The 21,043-nt window shown below is 47.0% G+C and overlaps 1 protein-coding gene across 2 annotated transcripts in view; it reads left to right on the forward strand.

Moving 5' to 3' along the window:
• The window catches only part of PCNX4 (pecanex 4), a 451,861-nt gene that overhangs the window by 312,783 nt on the left and 118,035 nt on the right, over positions 1-21,043 (forward strand). For both annotated transcript variants that reach the window (XM_069638903.1, XM_069638904.1), the window contains exon 7: positions 17,944-18,307. In XM_069638903.1, coding sequence (XP_069495004.1) covers positions 17,944-18,307 — 364 coding nt within the window. The remainder of the gene's footprint in view (positions 1-17,943; positions 18,308-21,043) is intronic.

A 21,043-nucleotide genomic window follows, 5' to 3' on the forward strand; every position in this document is an offset into this window, starting at 1 on the left:
TGTATTCATATTCATTTACATTTTAAAACGCTAGTTAATGTCACATATGCATGTTTTAATTCACCAGTTGAATTTGGAAGCAAAAAGGAGCTCCTACGAACTTAGTTTTAAGCTTACTAGTCTCTTCCAGGTTAGAAGCAGGAGCAAAACAGTAGCCAGCCACTTAAAACCCTGTATTGAGCATTTACATTATTTTACTCAGCCTGTCCAATCTAGTATAGGCATACTGACTGACCTGAGAAAATGTACTTGTTTAGAATCATTGCTCTGATCTTAAAGATACCAACAAATAAGCCACAATCACTTGAAGAAAAACTGACATTGTTACAGTTGTGCAGTTTCAGGAGATAGTTCAGTATGACATCAGACTGGATCGATTCAGAATAATATATAGAGATTGATGCTGACAAACATCGAAGAGAAAGGTGGAGCTGGAATTCACACAATCCACAAAAATAATTTTTCTGAGGCTGGATTCAACCCTGTTGCTTGGAAACTTACACAAGCCCTTAAAGATTGCGTATTAGGGTTAACTGTGGATGACTGGCACAAATTGTAAGGTGAAAGCTGATTTTTGATGGCTTGGGATGGATTCTCAATTGCAGGAATGGGTCTGAAGGTGCGGCAACTGTTTTTTTTTGTTTTGTCCCTGGTCAGTATCCCACGTTGTTCATGCCCTCATAATCGGGCTCACCCCTTCTTCTCCTTATTGTTGTACAGACACCCTTCTCCAGCATTGGATCTTTCATAGATTCACATGATTTGAATATTCCACGCTGACATGCTGGGAATCCTCAGTAACCTTATTAGTATAGCCTATAATAAAGATTTTATGCTCACTTTAGTAGCCCATCCAAGTCCTTTTGGGTGCACTCTGCCCCAACCAAACGGACGTCGAATATCTAGCCCCAACCAGGAGGCCATCTTCAGATTCTAACCACACATAATGCGGAGGAGTCCTCAAGACATTTTCTCCCGAGGAAAAAGTTCAAATCCTTGAAGATATTTCATGAAACCTGTAATTCTCCAGGAAAACAAACTCCTCTTTCAACAGATGAGTGCCTTGATACTGGGAATGGAAGAAATACAGCCCTTTTTAAGGCATGTCAAACATGTGGCATTAAAAATGTTTCAGGGAGACCGGCATGCTCAGTGCATATACTGTCTCTACCCTAACCACATACAGGAAGACTTGATATTTGGGCTACCTTTTAGCACAAAAACTCGTAAGGACAGGAAAAGGAGATGGGCCCTATTTTTTATATATAATGTCTGTGTGTGTGTATATATATATTTCTGAGGCTTGTGGAATCTGCTTAGATCACATGCTGTGCATAGGCCGACATCTAGTGGAAGCTGCGGAGTATTACAGTTTGTTTTTCGAAACTCGAAAATGGGCGTCGACACAGGCGTGCCAGTAATATTATCCCTAGTGTGACGTCCACTGTACCCAAGATCCCTCACGCGTCTAGGATCCTCAGATTGTTTTTTTCCGCCATACTGGTCGGAAGCATCTTGCGGAGTCCCCTGGCCTTAGCCATACTTTTGCTAATTATTGAACATTAACTTCTTTATTGACATCCTTCCCCACCCCATCGTCGACCCTCGACGACGGCTGGAGAAGACATCGACCGTCGGCTGCTGCACGACGGATCTGGGCCTCGGAAGGCCGCTGGCCTCGGCCCGGGCCTAGTAGGCCGCTGGCCTCGGCCCTACAAGTAGGGAGAGTGGGGGGTGGTACATACTCTTCATTCTTGATATATAGGTACACCTTATATATTTCCTACACTTACTAGCCTGCTGCCTCAAGGTGCGTATGGAGGGTACCCCTTTCCAATTCTGCCCCAAGTGCAACCGCAAATACCCTTGGGTCGACAGGCACGCCACGTGCAATCTCTGCTTGCCGAGGGACCACCCCGAAGCGAACTGCAGAGCGTGTAGTAGGTTTAAGCCTAAGACACTTAAGGACCGTTCGACAAAGCGTTGGGCCCACCACGCCAGGCAGGCGGCCATGGCGGCGGAGGGCGCCTTCAGCGATGGCAGCGACGCCATACTTTCGGACGGCGAGGGCTTTACGGCGTCGAAAGACTGCCGAGCGCAGGTCCCCGACCTCGGAAGGTCGTCCGGCAGAGCGGCTATGGGGAAGACCCCCGGCGACGCAAGCGCTACACACCCTACACACACTAAGCACACTAAGTCCAACCGAACCTCGACGACGTCGACTTCTCGGAAAGAGGCACAAATAGAACGGTCCGACTCGGTGTCCTCTGGGCGCTCTCGATCGAGATCGCCTCACGACGCAAGGCAATCATCCACTCTTGCCAAGAGTGCCTCGCTCCCTAGATTAACGGAAGTTCGATCGTCGGAAGACGAAGACGACTTCCACCCTCAGGCCGCGCTACAAGATACCGAGGCCGCAGTTAACACCAGCGAGGCCCCACTTTCGAAACACACAGATACCTCTCCCGACCCTCGACGCCAGGCGTCGAGAAGTCTCTGGGGCCTCCAAGGGGCAGGGAAAACATTTTTCCACGCACGGGGAGGGGGGGAAACAGCGGAAAGCACAGCCTTCCACTAATGTAAAACCATCCCTCCACCCTAGGCAGTCAGACAAACACAAGTTTACTGGGACATCAACATCCAACAAGAGTACTCTTGATAAGTCCTCTAAATTACCTACAAAAGTCATCCCCTGTTCCAAAGAATGGTCCAGTGAAGACATAGACAGGGTCATGTCAAGGATGTCTTCCTTGGCTGATTTTTATGACAAAAACCCTGAACATTTTCTTTCGTATGACCCTCAAGGGGCCACACCCTCAGGCTCCTCTGACCCTATCCCAACAAGTAAAAAGGGCCGGTTCGAAAGACCTGAACCCTTCGAGGTGCAGCCTTACTCTACTCCATACTCTACTCCACACCCCAGATACCAGGGACAAGCTTTCCCTGAAGGGGATCAGGAGTTTGAGATTATGGAGGAACAAACCGGCACTGAATACTATGCGGATGATGAGGACCTAGAGGAGGGAGAAGATGAGCAGGAAATTTACAGAGTAGATTCCCCGGTAGAGAGCGAAGCCCCAGTTACCGACTCGCCAGTTGATAACCAGCCCCTCCTTAATGAAGTTCTTGCTCGCGCAGCAGAACATTTTCATATCGACACCCACGGTGTACAGGAGGAAAGGGACTTCGCAGAAGAGTTGGTGGGAGAAAGGAGGCCGGTCGCTCAGACCATCCCTATCCTTAAGTCCATCCAACGGAGAATAGATCCGTCTCTGGCGAATCCTAACCTCACCAGAGCCGTCAACCCCAGAGTCGAAAAACTCTTCCGGGCAGCCCAGTCTGACCCTCTTTATATAAGGGGACTTCTTAAACCAGACTCCCTAGTGGTCACCAACACTCGGAAGAGGGCGGGGACACCCTTATCGTCAGAAGCTCCTCCCGACAAGGAGAGCAAGAAACTGTACGGGTTTGGCAGGAAGGTAGCCTCAACGTCCGCCTACCAAGCAAGGATTGCTAACTCCACCACCCTGTTGGCCAGTTACAACTGCCATCAATGGGAAGAGGTTGCGGCGCTCATTGCCTCTGCTCCAGAACCGTTAAAGGGCCAGCTGGCTCGGATCTCGGCAGAAGGGAGAGCCGTGTCTGGTTGCATATTAAAAGCAACCTTCGACGCCGCGGACAACGCAGGAAGATTGATAGCAGAAGGTACTGTTATCAAAAGACATGCGTGGTTACGGCAGTCTGGGTTCAAAACAGAAACCCAGGCTTCTTTAATAGACAAGCCGGTGGAACCCGATCTATTGTTTGGGAAAGCGGTCGAAGACGCACTTAAAAATGCCAAGGATGAATACGAGACTCTCAAATCCCTTGGCCAGCTTACCAACAAACCCCCTAACCAGAGGGGGAACAGTAATTTTCGTCGCCCACGCGGCCAAAATTCACAAAGAGGCAACTATGCCCAGGGACAGGGTACACAATGGAACAACAACCAGCAGTCTACCCAAAGTTACGGCAGGGGTAACAAAGAGGCAGAGGCAGCCCCAACAAAGGAGGTGGCACGCCTCCACCAAAGCAGTGACGCTCAGTTCAGGGTCCCTTCCCACGCAACCCCAGTAGGGGGACGCATTTCCAACTTCACCCAGGCTTGGGAAGGGATCACCTCAGACAGATGGGTGCTGTCAACAGTGTCCAAAGGATATTGTATAGAATTACTGCAGCGTCCCCGCAACCACCCTCCACGACAAAGAGTACACTCCCTAGAACATCAGAAGATCCTTCTCGAGGAGATCGCCATTCTGCTAGAAAAGGACGCGATAGAACTCGTCCCAGGACACCAGGTAAACAAGGGTATCTATTCAACTTACTTCCTTGTGCCAAAGAAAGATTTGACAATGCGCCCAGTATTGGACTTACGGCCTGCCAACAAGTATGTCAAGCCCCAAAAAATCCGTATGACCACGCTACAAGAGGTAATCCCCCTCCTAAAAAAGGGGGATAACATGGCAACCTTGGATATGAAAGATGCTTATTTTCATATTTCCATGCTCCCGGCGCACAGAAAGTACTTGCGCTTCAAGGTGGACAGTCGCCACTACCAATTCAAGGTACTGCCCTTCGGGATAACTTCAGCACCAAGGGTATTCACCAAGGTACTGGCGGTGGCAGCTGCACACCTACGCAGGGAGGCAATCCCAGTGTACCCTTATCTGGACGACTGGCTCATAACGGGGGAAACCCCAGGGATTTGCAGGACAAACATTCAAAGGACTATCGACCTCCTCCACGAATTAGGCTTCTCAATCAACGAGAAGAAGTCAAGCCTGGTGCCAAGCACCTCAAAACAGTTGCTAGGAGCAATCCTAGATACTCAGAAAGGGTTGACCTTCCCTTCGGAAGAAAGAATTCGGAATATACTACTGCAAATTCCACATTATCAGTCCGGTCAACAAATAACGGTACGCAAAGCAATGCGGTTACTGGGCATGATGGCATCATGCATTTACCTGGTCCCCCACGCGCGACTGCGCATGCGTCCCATGCAGGAATGGTTGGCGAAACAGTGGTCTCAGGCAAGTGGTCAGTGGGACGATCTAGTGGTCGTTTCGCCAACACTTGTACAGAGCCTACACTGGTGGACAAGAGAGAATCTCGCAAGGGGAAAAACCTTTTACGATCCCGAAGTATAAGCAGTGGTGACTACAGATGCATGCCTGACTGGGTGGGGAGCTCACCATCTCCACCACACAGCTCAGGGTCTCTGGTCTCACTCAGTTGCCAAGAACCACATAAACCTGCTAGAGCTTCTGGCAGTATTCAGAGCGCTTCAGGCGTTTGAGCCCCATCTACTAAACTTGTCGGTGCAAATCCTGACGGACAGCACGACAGCCATGTTCTATCTGAACAAGCAAGGAGGGACTCGTTCGCCAAATCTGTCCAAGCTTGCCCAGAAAATCTGGATATGGGCACTCAAACGGAACATCTTCCTGTCATCGCAACATGTTCCAGGGGAGCTCAATTCCCTAGCGGATGCTCTAAGCAGAGACTCCCTCCCAGAAGAACACGAATGGGTCCTTCACAGAAAGATCGTAGAAGATCTCTTCTCTCAGTGGGGTTTCCCCACTATAGACTTATTCGCCACAAGCGAAAACAAACAATGCCCAGGATTTGCATCCAGGTTCCCCCAGCCAGACTCCCAAGGGAACGCCCTGTGGATGAACTGGTCTGGGATGTTTGCGTACGCTTTTCCACCAACTCCTCTCATCAGGAAAGTGGTGTACAAAATGAACAAGGAATCGATGACGCTCATCCTAGTTGCTCCCATGTGGGCGAGACAACCATGGTTTCCACACCTACGCAGGATGGCGGTGTGCGAGCCCATCAAACTTCCAGCCTGGTACAACCTACTGTCCCAGCAACAAGGTCAGACAGTGCACCAACAACCCAACTCAATGAACCTGGCAGCATGGCTCCTGAGGTCATAGAGTTTGGACATCTCAATTTACCACAGAGGTGTATGGACATCCTAAAAGAATCCAGGAAACCAAACACAAGGCACTGTTACTTTGACAAGTGGAAGAGATTCGTTATTTGGTGCCAGAATAAACAAATCAATCCTGTTAATTGCACTCCTTCCAACATTGTGACATACATGCTCCACCTGCTGGATGCAGGATTGGTTTTTAACTCTCTGAAAGTACACCTGGCAGCCCTCTCGGCTTACACCACATCCCATAACAGGGTGTCGTGGTGGAAAGTACCAGTAGTTAAAGCCTTCATGGAAGGAGTAAAGAGACTTCACCCTCCTATTTCAAACCCACTGCCAGGATGGGACCTTAATGTGGTGCTAGCTAAGCTCATGGGCCCCCCTTTCGAACCCATGCATAAAAGTAGTCTCAAACACCTGACTTATAAAACGGCCTTCTTAGTAGCCATTACATCTATAAGAAGGGTCAGTGAAATTCAGGCGCTGTCAGTGCAGGATCCTTTCTTTACTATCCACAAAGACAAACTGGTTTTACGCACACACCCTAGGTTCTCACCTAAATTTATATCAAAGTTCCATGTAAACCAGTCCATCGAGCTTCCGGCTTTCTTCCAGAACCCGCAAAGCTCGGCTGAGGTGAAACTACACACCCTAGATGTGCGTAGGGCGGTCCTCTACTATGTAAATAAGACCAGACCGCTAAGGAAAACAGATCAACTGTTTGTCTCCGTAGCTACAGGCAGAGAGGGAGATCGCGTCTCTAAAGGCGCTATCTCGAAGTGGATTATCAACTGTATACAGCTGTGTTACTCTCTTTCTAAAAAGACTCTGCCTTTTACGCCAAGAGCCCACTCTACTAGAGGCATTGGGGCCACTCTGGCTTTCATTGCAAATGTTCCCCTCGACACCATCTGCAAAGCAGCTACTTGGAGCTCTATTCACACTTTTACTCAGCATTACTGCATTGACACTCATTCCAAGACAGATACACAAGTGGGACAAGCGGTTCTAAGACACCTGTTTGCTCATGACCCTTCTCACATCCCACCTCCTTCTTCTGGTACTGCTCGCTAATCTATGCACAGCATGTGATCTAAGCAGATTCCACAAGCCTCAGAAGGGATACATTACTCACCGTAATCGTATTTCTGATGCTTGTATGTGCTTAGATTCACATGCGACCCACCCTTCCTCCCCTCCGAGAGAAGGCGCATGATTGCTTGTAGTCTTACCTTCTGTCTATCTGCTTGGATTATCTGTACTCACGCTACTCCTCATGCTTCCTCATGTCAGAAAAAATACAATCTGAGGATCCTAGACGCGTGAGGGATCTTGGGTACAGTGGACGTCACACTAGGGATAATAATACTGGCACGCCTGTGTCGACGCCCATTTTCGAGTTTCGAAAAACAAACTGTAATACTCCGCAGCTTCCACTAGATGTCGGCCTATGCACAGCATGTGAATCTAAGCAAATACAAGCATCAGAAATACGATTACGGTGAGTAATGTATCCCATATATATCGTTTTTCTTTTAAGTGCATGTGGTTAAATTAACTTTTCGCACTACATAAAACCATACACTAAAATTACAAACATACAATTATATATGGTTACACACAATTAAAAAGAAACCATTCTGACCATCAAAGAAACAAGACGGATAGAAAACACCTAGACACACAACCGATGTTTCACCGTTTCCCAGATGTGGTTCGCACCTGCGGTAAGAACAAGGGCTTCTGCCCTATACAAAAGATTCCAAAATTTATCGGACCCTATATAACGATATGGCTCATATCCTCTATCGTACATAGGTAAAAGAATAGAGCACTGGGTCAAGACATGTCGAGCTGTCTCCATTGCGTTACCACAAAGCCTACAGGTTCTAAGGTTGTGCGGTATACCCGTCCAAGCCCCAGTGTAAGACAACACTGGAAAATATCAAACCTGAGATATAATATGAATTGCACCAAACCAAGGAAACCATATTTGGTCAAGTAACTCTGTGGACTACTCCCAGATAGACCCTGATGAGTGAACCAGAACAGGTAGTGCCAGCTTCCCTGTAGTAGCCCCAGAATGTGGAACTCACTCCCAGCCAACATCTCAACGAGCCCTCCCACCTGCAATTCAAGAAACTAATAAAAACCTGGATCTTTAATAAATTCTAGCTATACAGTGGACACTGTTGTTCTCCAGGCCTTTGACCCTGAACCTTGTTTACTATTGGCAAATATCACATTGTCTTTACTCTAACTATGCCTACCATGTACGTTTGATTGCATCCTGTAATTAATCATCATGAAAGTATTCTTGTAACCAGTTCAAAGCAAATCCACCATGCAATCTATAAGTTTGTAAGTCTTCTTGTAACCAATTAAGCCTGTAAATATTCTTGTAACCTACACTGTGATACCCCCAGTTTTGGGCGCATAACCAAATGCAATAAATAAATAAAAATAATTGTACATATCTGGGGCGTAAAGCCAGTAAGTCAGTAGATTGGGCACGGTCAAAGACTTGTGTCCTGTCCTCCATTTTAGCCAGATGATGATCAATCAGTGAGGGAATAGTACTTCAACCAATGTCCAAAAGGTGAATCATAACTGTCCTTACCAACCCACGATACCAGGTACTCCGAGAAACCCTCCGTGCATGTATAACATGATTCAAAAGGTTGGCCTCACTATTTACTTCAAGTGTGATTTTTGCCCAAAGTCGACAAGTTTCCAAAGTGAGGTCAAGGACTGCAAGCCAAGCTCCAACCTGACGATTCTAAGTGATCGATCGCGGCTGATTTTGCCACGGCTGGAATGTTCGCAAGAGAAAGGTGCCAACTACCAAAAGTTTGCACCTTTCTCATGCAAACACACTTACATACTACGGGGGTTGCAGGGGTTTCCCCCGCAACCCCTGTTCACTATACTTTACAGTATAGTGAGCGGGGTGTTGCGGGGGAAACCCCTGCACCGCCCGTTTTTTCATTTTTTGTTTTGTTTTTGCGGGTGTGCTGCGGGGGTGTCCCCCGCAACACCCTGCTCACTATGCCACACAGTATAGTGAGCAGGGTGTTTTTTTTTTTTTTTAATTTTTTTATTTTTACTTACCTGCAATGCTACCACCAAAGGTTTTGGTGTTCGAACCTTTGGTGGTAGCATTTTTCGGTCGTTTTGTACGGTCTGACCTTTTTTTTTTTTTTCGGTTCGATCGTACAAAACCAACCCGACAGCCTGCACAGGTACCGAATGAAAAAGTCCCCCCCACCTCCTCCCCTTCAGTGGCAGAACCCTCCAGAAGTGTGGTGGATGACAGGGCAGATAGACCTAGACCCCTAAAAAATGGTCCGGTCCAGGTCGGAAGAAAGATTGCCATCTCTTTCAAAAAGGAGGGAAAATTGATAACAAACGTCTGGCCGTCGACGACATTGCCGATAACAGAACCACCGCGGACGAAAACCCTGCCGATGACTGGCGAGGCAAAAGGGCCAGAATCCTCATCGTCAACTAAATCAAAATCCTCGTTGACGGTCATGACCGTCTCCTTGACTGTGGTCAAGAAACCAGTCGTCGTCGACGACATTGACGACCGCCCCCTCAACGGTCAGACCAGTTACTACTAAGTCCTCCACGATGACAGCGTCCATGGCACGCCTGTCGACAGCAACCCTGTCCACGAAGAACCTACCGACTAATCGGTCTAAGGCAATTGAAACATTGATGACAAAGTTGGCGGTGCATTGAATATTCTCTACACCCTTACAATCTCCAATAGTGATACCATTGTCGACAGCCGAGGCGACTAAGAATGCTACTAAAAAGTCCTTGTCAACGGGGACACAAAAAGAAATTGCAAAACACGGCAAGAAAGACATCGGAGGAGAAAAATTTGAGAAATCGTTCAAATCAACACAAAACTCACACATCCACTGGAAAACAACCACTGAAGCCATAGGCAAAGAAATCAGAGGCTGCTGAAGGTTCTGTAATGACAGAAGAAAGACCAATAGTTATAAAACTGCCACTCAAAATCTTGCAGTCACCCAAGAAAACTGATGATCAGCCCATAATACGCACTAACAGGCAGCCATTCTTGTCCCCAGTCTCCTCGATACTACCTGAACAAATATTGGAACACCATATTAACTCAGAATTCGAACAGGAATACGCACCCCATTTCTCAGACGAGGAACAGTACTCCCCATTTGAGGCACCCCTAAGATCTCCCAAGATTAAGGCGATCACCAGGACCTAAGGATCAAGGTGGACCAACACCAATAGACCTGCCCCAGCTGGCAGAACCTCTGCTTAACCCACAATTTTTGTTATTGCTGCAAATATGGACCACTCTGCAGTCTCTAGTCCAAGTCGCAGTCTAGTCTCATTTGCCTTTTTTCTTCACTCTTACCTGTTGTGGACGGAGCCCTTTCCCCCTGATCCCCAGCACCCTCCATCGCGCTGAACTACCAACTGATGTTGCACATTTCTGGGAAGGGGGGGGGGTAAGGCTGATGAATTTAGGGACATATTGATTTGATGGTGTGCAACGCTCATCTCATCTCGGACTGTAAATACTTTGTGTATATTTATGCTCTGCATTGACTTCCGAGGCCAGCATTTTGCGCTACGCGCAATTCCCTCTTCGGTTGTTCCATCTGCTGATTTTATTCTACCTGGTGCCTCCTTCGGAGCCAGCCACTACCACCTAAGGCCCGCAACCAAAGCCCCTGTCTGTCACCGGAATGCCACCCGCTTTCCCTCACCCCATCCCTTGTCCCCTCTGATGTCTGTGTGCCCCCCACCTCCTCCCTGGTCCCCCATGATGTATGTGTGCCCCCCATCCCCTCCCTGGTCTGCCGTGATGTGTGCCCACCACCCCCTCCGTGGTCCCCTGTGATGTCTGTGTGCTCCCTACACCCCTCTGTGTGCCCCCCAGCCCCTCCCTGGTCCCCCATGATGTCCCTGTGATCCCTCCCTGGTCCCCTGTGATGGCTGTGCGCCCCCTACTCCCCTCCCTGGTCCCCCGTGATGTCTGTGTGCTCACCACCCCCCTCCTTGGTCCCCCTGTGATGTCCGTGTGACCCCTCCTTGGTCCCCTGTGATGTCTGTGTGCCCCTCCCCCTGGGCACCTGTGATGCCTGTGTGCCCCTACCCCCTCCTTGGTCCCCTGTGATGTCCATGTGCCCTCCAACCCTCTCCCCGGTCCCCTGTGATGTTTGTTTGCCCCCCACATACCTCCCTGGTCCCCGTGATCCTTTTGCTCCCCACCCCCTCCTTGGTCTCCTGTGATGTCTGTGTGCCCCCCTGATCTCTTGTCACCTGCTTCCCCTCCCACCTTTCCCTTTCTTCCACCCCCCCCATACACCCGATCACTGCAGGTACTATCTTGATTCTTTACAGTTTTCACCATCACCGACCTGTTGCTAATGCATGAATTTGACTTAAGTACACATTGTCTTTTGGTGCTTCACCTTCTAAACTCTCATGCTGTACCTCCCTTGCATCTCGCATGGTGGCCCTGAATGATGCTGTGCTTGCCGTCATCTTGAATCCTTGCTTATAATAATAATAATAATAATAATTAGGCTTTTATATAACGCTACAAACCCTCAGGTATCCGAGCGCTGCTTATTATTACCCACGGTGTGTGTGTTCTCTGCAACATTGTGTTTTAAGGACCTCTGCAACTGTATTCGCTGTACCCTCTGCTTCTCTGATCTTTTTCGCAGTTCTATTCTCTGTTCTCTCTTCCTCCCCCTTCTCCCTCACTCCTCCCTCCCCTTCTTACTTTTCTCTAGGCACTTACACTATCAGAATTGTCCCTGGACCTAGTATGATAGCAACCAATGTTGTTCTCCTCCCACTTTCATTACTTGTGATCCCCCACACCCAGCACTAGCTGAAATGTCGTCAGGCCTAGTACAGTAGTCGCCTGTCTGTTTCCATGTCCCTTACACCCACCTCCCTTCTTCTTCTGTGTCTTAGCTCTTGCACGGTTTAAAATGTCACCAGCCTGAGTACGATGGTTAATTTCACATTGTTGTTGTTCATGGCCCGTGAGAATTTCATTGTATTTTCCCTCCCTTGCCTTGAAGCGCTTTGAAACACATTGTGTATAAGCGCTATATAAATAACTATCATATCTTAACAGTTTGGTAAGAGACTACCATCTGGGCAGGCGCAACCACACATGCCTGAGGAGATACCGGGTCCCTCTGGAATGCCCTGAAATCTGCCAAAGAATATTTGCAAGAACAGGGAAGCGGTCACGCTAAAGATACCCCAACTAGGCGTGCAAGATCGCCACCAAAGGAGCCGCCTAGCAAGCCTATGACACATCGGCAGAGAAATAGACCAGGAACCCCGGCGAGAACACAAGACTTTTCTCCAAGACCAATACAATCGCCACATTGGGACCACGAAGAGGGAGAACGCCACTTGACGACCACCGACGATGGCGATAATAGAAAAACAGACAGTACTACCTTCCAATCTCCACAACCAGACGACTGGGAAGACACATGGGCCTAGACCAAGTATCAGAGGAACCGTCTCGACAGTCACCATCGGACGAAATAGGCACTTTCCACACTACAGTACAAAAGGCATGCAAGGAATTTGGTCGGATTCCCTCTGAACAGAAGGATTGCTTCCTTTTTGATTTAATGCAGAAATGTAGAACAGTGTCTACCCCCATTCTAGATCACGTTTTGGGGGGGGGGGGGACTGCTGTTAATGAAAAGACCTTTCTCAGAGCCAACATTGAAAGGCTGCTTGGAAAAGAAATTCAGGGCACCAGATGTGTCCCCGAAAGGCCTGACATCACAACCAACCCCCAACTCAGTGGTATCGGCAGCAGCAGGAAGGAAATATCACACAAGGCCAGAAGTGCACGATACCCCCAGATAACGACAGCAGAAAACAAGATGCTTTTGGCAAGATGATTTTGGCAACAGGTGTCACTACAGTCAAGGTGGCAAATTTCCTGGCATTAATTTCAAGATATAACCGCGAGATGTGGAACATAATGGGTCCAGAATAGGAACACTTGCCAGAGGACAAATGCAAACAAGCCTTCGACATCCTGCGAGAGGGAGAAGACTCATCAAATCATGCTATCAACATTGCTGTTGATATAGCAGAAACTGGATTCAAACTAATTTGCAACATGGATGCCTTATGAAGACCAGCATGGCTAAACTGCACATATTTCAGACCAGACTTGTAATCGAAGGTGCTAGATATGCAACAAGGGTCTTCCTACTCTCAGACATACTACCAAGGATATAGAGGATCCTATCCTTACTAACAGGAGGACTACAAAACTGCTCCAAGGAGACGACAGACCGCATCTACCTCGAGAGGTAGACAACAGAAGCGGGCCTGACTCCCATTGCATCCGAGCCCCCACATTCAAACATCAGCAGGTTGAAGGCTACTTGCAGTACCGTCTGCAACATTGGGAACAAATCACCATGGACAGGTAGGTTAGAGATCTCATATGGGAAAAACATATGATAGAGTTCAATGGAAGACCACCTCCGACTCCACCGCGGTTACACCACCAACGGCACTTAAACATCCAGAAAAGTGAAGTTGAAAAACTACTGATAAAACGAGCAATCGAAAAGGTCCCAAAGCATCAAAGGGGCAAGGGCACGTATTCCAGGTTCTTTGTAGTCCGGAAATTAGACAAATCCTGGAGACCAATCCTAGACCTAAGAGATGTAAACAAATTCGTCAAAAAGCTAAAATTGAAAATGGTCTCCTTGCCCGAAGTCATAAAGGTGGTAAACAAAAACGACTTCCTGGCATCACTGGACCTCAAAGATGCATATTTTCATATTCCAATCGGAAGGTACACAGGAAGTTCCTAAGGTTTGTAGTTGGAACCAACCATTATCAATTCAAGATCCTGCCGTTCGGATTGCGCTCAGCCCCCAAGACATTCATCAAATGCCTAGCTCCAGTGACCGCGTCTCTGAGAAAGATAGGATACCACATATACCCCTATCTTGATGATTGGTTAATACGAGCACCATCATGTACAGAAACAATAAACGCAGTCCAACACGTGTTGGGCACCCTCTCACGCCTCGGTTTGTGAGATAAACTCAGTCTTGCTTCGAGTCATCAACTAGGAGCCCAATTCAACACCACCGAAGGACGGGTTCAACCTCCCTAGAAAGGACAGTCAATACCCCATCTGATAACCAAATTTTACCCTGGCACCAAGGTATCGGTCAGGACATGCATGCAGCTTCTCTGAACCATGTCCTCCTGCATACCACTAATCCAACATTGCAGACTACAGATGAGACCACTGCAAGAACTTCTGGCGGATCAATGGTCTCAGGCGACAGGATTGACAAATTGACAGTAGCACCACTACTAACAGAATAATTGCAGTGGTGATTGACGCCTCCTCATATCACAAGAGGGATGCCGTTCATGGAGACCCCTTTTAAGAAACCTTAGTCACAGATGCATCACTGACAGGATGGGGTGCTCACACCAATCACCGATCAGTAAAGGGCCACTGGAGCATTGCAGAGACCAAACTCCATATCAACCTCCTGAACTAAAGGCAGTGTCGCAGGCGCTTTGCTCGTTCCAACCAATACTCAGGAACAAGGTAGTCCAAGTGTTGACAGACAACACAACCACCATGTATTATGTAAGGAAACAAAGGGGTACGAGATCAAGAGCACTGTCCACAGAAGCCTAGCAGTTATGGCATAGGGCAATCAAAAACAGCATCCAACTAAAAGCATTTCACCTGCCGGGTAAGGAAAATGAGGCTGGAGACCAACTCTGCAGGGCCGGCAATCAGTCGCACGATTAGTAACTGCCGGTTGCATGATTGTTTATTTATTATGCGCTTATACACAAGTGTTGGGGAACACCAACCATCGATCGATCTATTCTCCACGTGGGAGAACAAAACATTTCCCCAATTCGCAAGCAGATATACGCACCCACATCACCAGTCCCTAGGAGAAGCTTATGCGATATCATGGGAAGGGATCTTCGCTTATGTGTTCCCCCGACTACGGTGATACGCCAAGTCCTGCAGATAATCACAACATACAAGTGCACAGTCATTCTGGTTGCACCAACGTGGGCGAGGCAACCCTGGTTCTCCGACCTCCTTCATCTATCTCGGGACCATCCGATTCCCTCTAGGTCAGGATCCTGACTTGATCTCGATATTCAACTTGCAGGTGTTGCACCACGACTGGGGTCTCGCTTAAAGACCTGACTTCACTAAATTTTGACAAATCCCACTCACAGAAGAATGCAGAAACATTCTGAAATCAGCCAGGGCAGAATCCACAAACGGGTCCTATGCATTTCCTGGAAGACCACTTTTCTGGTTGCAATCACATCTTTTCGACAGGTATCTGAAATACATGCATTATCCGTTAAACCTCCATACGTGCGTTTTGAGAAGAACAAGTTCGTCCTAAAACCAAATCCATCCAGAAAGCACTGTCAGAATTCCACCTCCTATCCCCGTAAGTAATCTCACTAGTATTCTTCGCAAATCTGACTACCCCAACAGAACAATCTCTGCATTCACGCGATCTTCAAAGAGTTAGGTTATTCTATATACACAGGTCTAAGGATTTTCGATGCACATCACAACTGTGTGTGGCTTTTGGGGCCACTAACAAGAGTCAATCTATTTCTAAGAAAGGAATCGTAAGACTGGTTTCTTCTACAATTGCAGTAGCGCATTCACGAACCAATAGACCCTTGCAAGGGCCCTTTCTAACATAGCAGTGGGTTCCTCAGCGGCTTTATAGGCTGGGGTTCCCCTGTCAGACATTTGCAGAGCAGAAACCTGGCCAGTACCCCACACCTTTTGTGAAGCATTACTGCATGGAGGGACAAGGAGAGGCAGAAACAAAGCTCGGCAGAGGCGTCCTACAATGCTTATTTCAATAAAGTATGCCTTTCTCCCTCACCACCTCCAATGAAGGAATGTAAACTGATGTATACTCTTTTTTAAAAGCATGTAAATCCATGAAAGATCCAATGCTGGAGGAGTATGTTGCTGACCTGCAACTCCAGTTCTCTAGCATTGGTATCATTCATGGATTCACACATGCCCACCAACCACCTCGTACTGCGAAAGGCTGCACTACGCTAGCTCTCTGGGGTTGGAATCTGAAGAGGACCTCCTGGGTGGAGCTAGATACTCGACGTCCCATTGATTGGGACAGAATGCACCCAAAAGGACATGGATGGGCTACTAGGGAATCCATGAAAGATACCAATGCTGGAGAACAGGAGTTGCAGGTAAGCAAAATACTCCTTCCTGGGAATGCCTTTATAACTTGTAAGTCTTTTCTGATCAAAATTGACCTGCCTGTTATTCAAACAAAAGCAAGAGGTTGCTAATAAATAATTACCTGCGAGTTATTCATGAGTGCTCTCTCTATATGCACTATTCTGTAGTATTAGGGGTAGTGCTAGTGGTGGGCTATACCATTGTTGGGATGAGGACACATTTTTTAGACCACCCCACCACCTCTGCAGTTGATCTCTGATCTTTTTCGAAAGAAAAGATCCCAGAAAAAATGAATCGGTCATAATGGCATAAAAGTTGTCTGCTAGGAATTTTAATTGTATTGGCAGTTTGGCATCGGTCATTAAATCAAGCACGCTCTACCCCCAGAGTAATGTCTTCTCTGAATGCACAATGGAGTTCGTAAGACTTCAGCGAGAGGTTAAACTGATTAGCAGTATAAATTAACCAGTTCAAGTGGCCCAGCCTTGTTGCACTACATAACATAGCATGACTGGTGTTGCAAAGTTTTAATTATTGCACAAGCATAAGGCGTCTATGACCTTATGTCCCATGTGGAGTGTTGCTTGCAAGAGCAACACAGGAGTTGACAAAAGCACGTGCTAGTAACATGGTACTTCATCAGAAAAAGGTAGAATGACCAGTTTTCAGTTTGAAGACATTGTAAAAGTTTGCAAACTTGGTTTTGGTGTCCTTTGTTTCTCAAAGCTTGGAAGTTGAGACAGAACGCGGGTGTGTCAATTCAGTCACATTAAATGAAGAAAGTAGTGGTCAGTGCAACATGGGTTGAGCTGAAATTTAGTAGCATGTATGCATGAGGCAACCAGTCTAGGCAGTAGTATATGTGTCTGCTTCTCATATCTCAATGGACAGTAGTGGGGGTAACCTAAACAAAGTGGGAGTGGTGATAGCCATTTAGATTTGAGGGTACCCCCCCCCATGAGAATTAAAAGGAGAGAGGGTTTACTCACCAGACTGTGTTGCAGATTGCATCTATGCTGAAAAGAGCGGTTTCAATGAATAATCTAATGTTTTTGCAGGTTGATTAGTTGTACACGACCATGCCACCAAGGAGCCATGCAGGAGGGTTGTCTTTGTATCTTTGGGAATTTCTTTTAAATTAGTTTGCAAATGGTTGGACTGATAGGTTTGATGTCAGTTTGTCCTATGCTATCTTTTATAAGGGTAAACAATTCGTAGTGTAAAGCCTTACTGTTTGTGTTGGTGTCTGTGACAGTGTGGTCTGTGCCTCTGTGGGATGCCTGTTGTAAGTGAACTCTGTGTCAGTTGGGAATGCTGTTCAGTTGACTAGACATGTTATTGTTTCTTGTAATAATATACTCCGTTTAATTGCCTCTGCTGCATCACTTCTGTAACTTTCCCATTGCATTACTTTTAAATATAGAGTACAGGATCTTTATCCATGACTAGGCATCTGGTCAATGACCATGATTATTGGACAATCAACACGGTCCACATTTGGTGAAGAGGGAAACTAGAAGTGATGGACTCTTGAATTAGATAAGCTTTGGCATGCTTGTGACCGAATTTGTCCCACCCTGAATATCTGCTTCATTTTGGCTTGATAGAGAGTAATAGGCTAACAAAATCCTGACCTGTTTTTTCTTTGTTTTTGTCCATACAGGTAGCAATAATTCGGGATCGTTTAGGTCAGTTGATCTCTAAGTTGCAATTTGCAATTACTGTTTTCCTGACATCTTGGACAGAGAAGAAGCAACGACGTAAATCCTCACCCAGTCTAATCACACTCAACATTATCTTCTTCCCCTTTGTGTTGACTTTCATCCTCCTGTCAGCTGTGCTGTCTTCCCCTTTACTTGCACTTTTCACTCTTCCAATTTTTATTGTTGGGTTTCCCAGACCTATAAGAAGCTGGCCTGGAGCAGTGGGTGCATCAGCCTGTATTTGTTCAGATACAGTCTACTATCAGCAAATGTCTCCAAGCCTAGCAACTGCATTGCAATCTGCATTTAGAACTGGCAGCCTAGGTAAGTTGGACATTTCTTTTATTTACAACCTAAAATTGTAGCAAAGTTGCAAAATAGAGTAAGGCATTAAATAAGGATCTAACCACCCAATTCACAATTGATGCATGTAATTGTGAACAACATTTACAGTAAATCCCATCCTCTGCCCTGCATGCTCACTTATATCATGTTGCAGGTAGCAATCCACTATTGGTATCCTGTTCCTCCTTGTAAATGACCTCTGTACTGGGTCCTTTCCTCTGTTTGCTGTATTGTCCCGAATGGGAAAATTATGTAAGCATTTTATATAATTGTTCTTTTGTAATGCGCTTAATACTGGGGACCAGTTTCTAAGCACAGCCCTGGGATTCAAACCTGTGTTACTAAACATTGTCTTGCTTCCAAGACAAACACGCTGCCCCTGAGCTATCCTCCTGGCCCATCAGGTGACCGAAAGCCCACAAGCCACCAAATAGATTCAGTAAAAACTATTTGCAACTGTTTGGCTGGAATTTCCACCAAGGAAAAATGAGGATCAATATCTCCAAATGAAGTTTCACTTGTGAGCTATGGGTACTCAGTGGTGCCAACCATATCACCCGCAACCTTACTGTTTACTATCAACAAGCAGTGCCATCTAACCTTCTCAAGCCTACAAAGCATACTTCTTTAGAGAGGATAGATCCTCCTTTGCCATATCAATGGCTATTTCAGTGGCATCCGCTTTAACTTTGTGCATCCCAATTATCGTCTGCACTGCCTAATGCTAGCCTAAGAGGAGGCATATATCTTATTTGGACCCAAATATCCCCAATGCTAACTCACAGAAATCCCGACTTTGGGCTCTTGAGCACCCTAGAGTTGCTCTGTTTTGGCAAATTATTTTTTTTCTATATAAAACCCAAATTTAATACGATTACATGATATTGCTAATCGCCCCGTCTCTGGAACAAGTTACCAAACGGTTATGAATTCCTCCTCCATCCTACAGTTCAGAAAAGAACTGAAAACCCTACTCTTCAAAGAACATCTTGCTTATTGCTCCACTGAACCCATTCTAGGTGAAAAGATGTGTTTCTCACCAAAAAAAGATTTAGAAAGACTGCTCTGTGACCGCGTGGAGCAGTCTTTCTAAATGGAACTGTCATGCCTCTATCGCACACGAGTGCGCACAGGGGCTGACGGGGCCCAGAAGTGCAGGATGAGGAGAACGGTTAAATGTGTGGGTGCATGTGCATTGGTGTGTGTGTTGTGTGCATGTATGAGTTTTGGTTTGTGGGGATGGGGAGGGGGCCGAGAGATGGTGGTTTGGGCAGCAAAATGCCAGATTTATGTGAAATCCCACGGGAGATGGTGGGGGATCGGTTGAGGACAATGGAGGCTTGGGGGTGGAGGGGAGGTGAAACCCCCTGAATATTAAAACAAACAAAAAAAGAAACTGCATTTGAAAGGTCTCAAGAGAAAAAGACCTTTACAATGCTGGTTTTCCGATAAAATACCTGCCCAGATCCAAGCCAGAAGGCTTGCTGGAGTCCCCCTTGCAAAGCCCCCTTATAAGGCTCAATGCCTGTCTGGGGCTGTCCGGGGCGGACCGAGCGGCCGCAGCGCCACCCCCTCCCCTTGTCATCTTTGGCCTCCACCAATTCTTCCGCCACCATACCGCCTTAGCAAGGTGTAAGACTTGATGCCAACTACTCGACTCCTTACCTGTCTGACTCCCCATCCACCGAGCCCAGGCTCTGATCTGAGAATGTTCCCCCTCTATCCCTTCTCCCATCGGCACATACAATCTTATACTGTGTACACCTTGGCGGATTACGGGATTCACCTTGTTCTACCACTGGTATCCCTCACGGGCACCCCACTATTTCGTACCTCCTACACCCTTTCGTCCAATCTAGCCCCTACTCCCTTGTCTGCCTGCAATTACGTGCTGCGTAATTTCCTGCAACACGAGGTGAGACGTCCACATATCTGCACATGGGACTCGAACTACGCTCACTACCGGATTTATTTCTTCATTGTAACCTAACTGCATTTAATACTGGGTCCTCCCTGAAACTCACCTGATTTGACATTTGCAGCTGTGCGCTGCTCACCCACATCATTCCTACCTGATTGACTTTACAGCTGTGCGCTACCTACTTTCATTTTCCTGATACTTCATCTTACTTGTCAATATAGCCCTGTGCTATCTACCTATATCATATTGCAATGTACCTGATTTATCATTGCTGTTCCTAGCTAAGCTCATCTAGCATGATTGCTCCTCCGACCGCAAGTAATTACATTTGTCCTGCAATCGTCCATTGCCATTAGCTCTTTCTGTGAGCATTTCCTCTACATGACTCATCCCTTACCACTTGCTTAGCCCCCGCTACCAAGATATGCGGTTTCACACACGAGAAGGATCCCACCATACTTGCTTTTTACTACCGGCCTAAGCCCCCAGCAACACTAGGCGTGGCTTTATAATCTGATGAACCCACATGCTATGACATTCATTATTTGTCTAAGCAACTTGTAACATGAGGTGTGGCTACACAATTTGATGAACTTACCTAACTTGCTTTTTTGTGCTGTAGCCGCCCTGCAACATGGGGTTAGGCGCCATTAATTTGCCTTTAACCTTCTGCATTTTGTGATGTGGCCACCCTGCAAAATGGGGTTTGGCTCCCCTAAGGTGCACATTTGAAACCCTGCACTTCGTCTGTGAGGTACCTACCGCTGTACTGCTATGTATGTTGTATTTACCCC

Source organism: Ambystoma mexicanum, chromosome 14 (assembly GCF_040938575.1).
Source record: "Ambystoma mexicanum isolate Mex_15411 chromosome 14, UKY_AmexF1_1, whole genome shotgun sequence".
Classification (NCBI taxonomy): Eukaryota; Metazoa; Chordata; class Amphibia; order Caudata; family Ambystomatidae; genus Ambystoma; species Ambystoma mexicanum.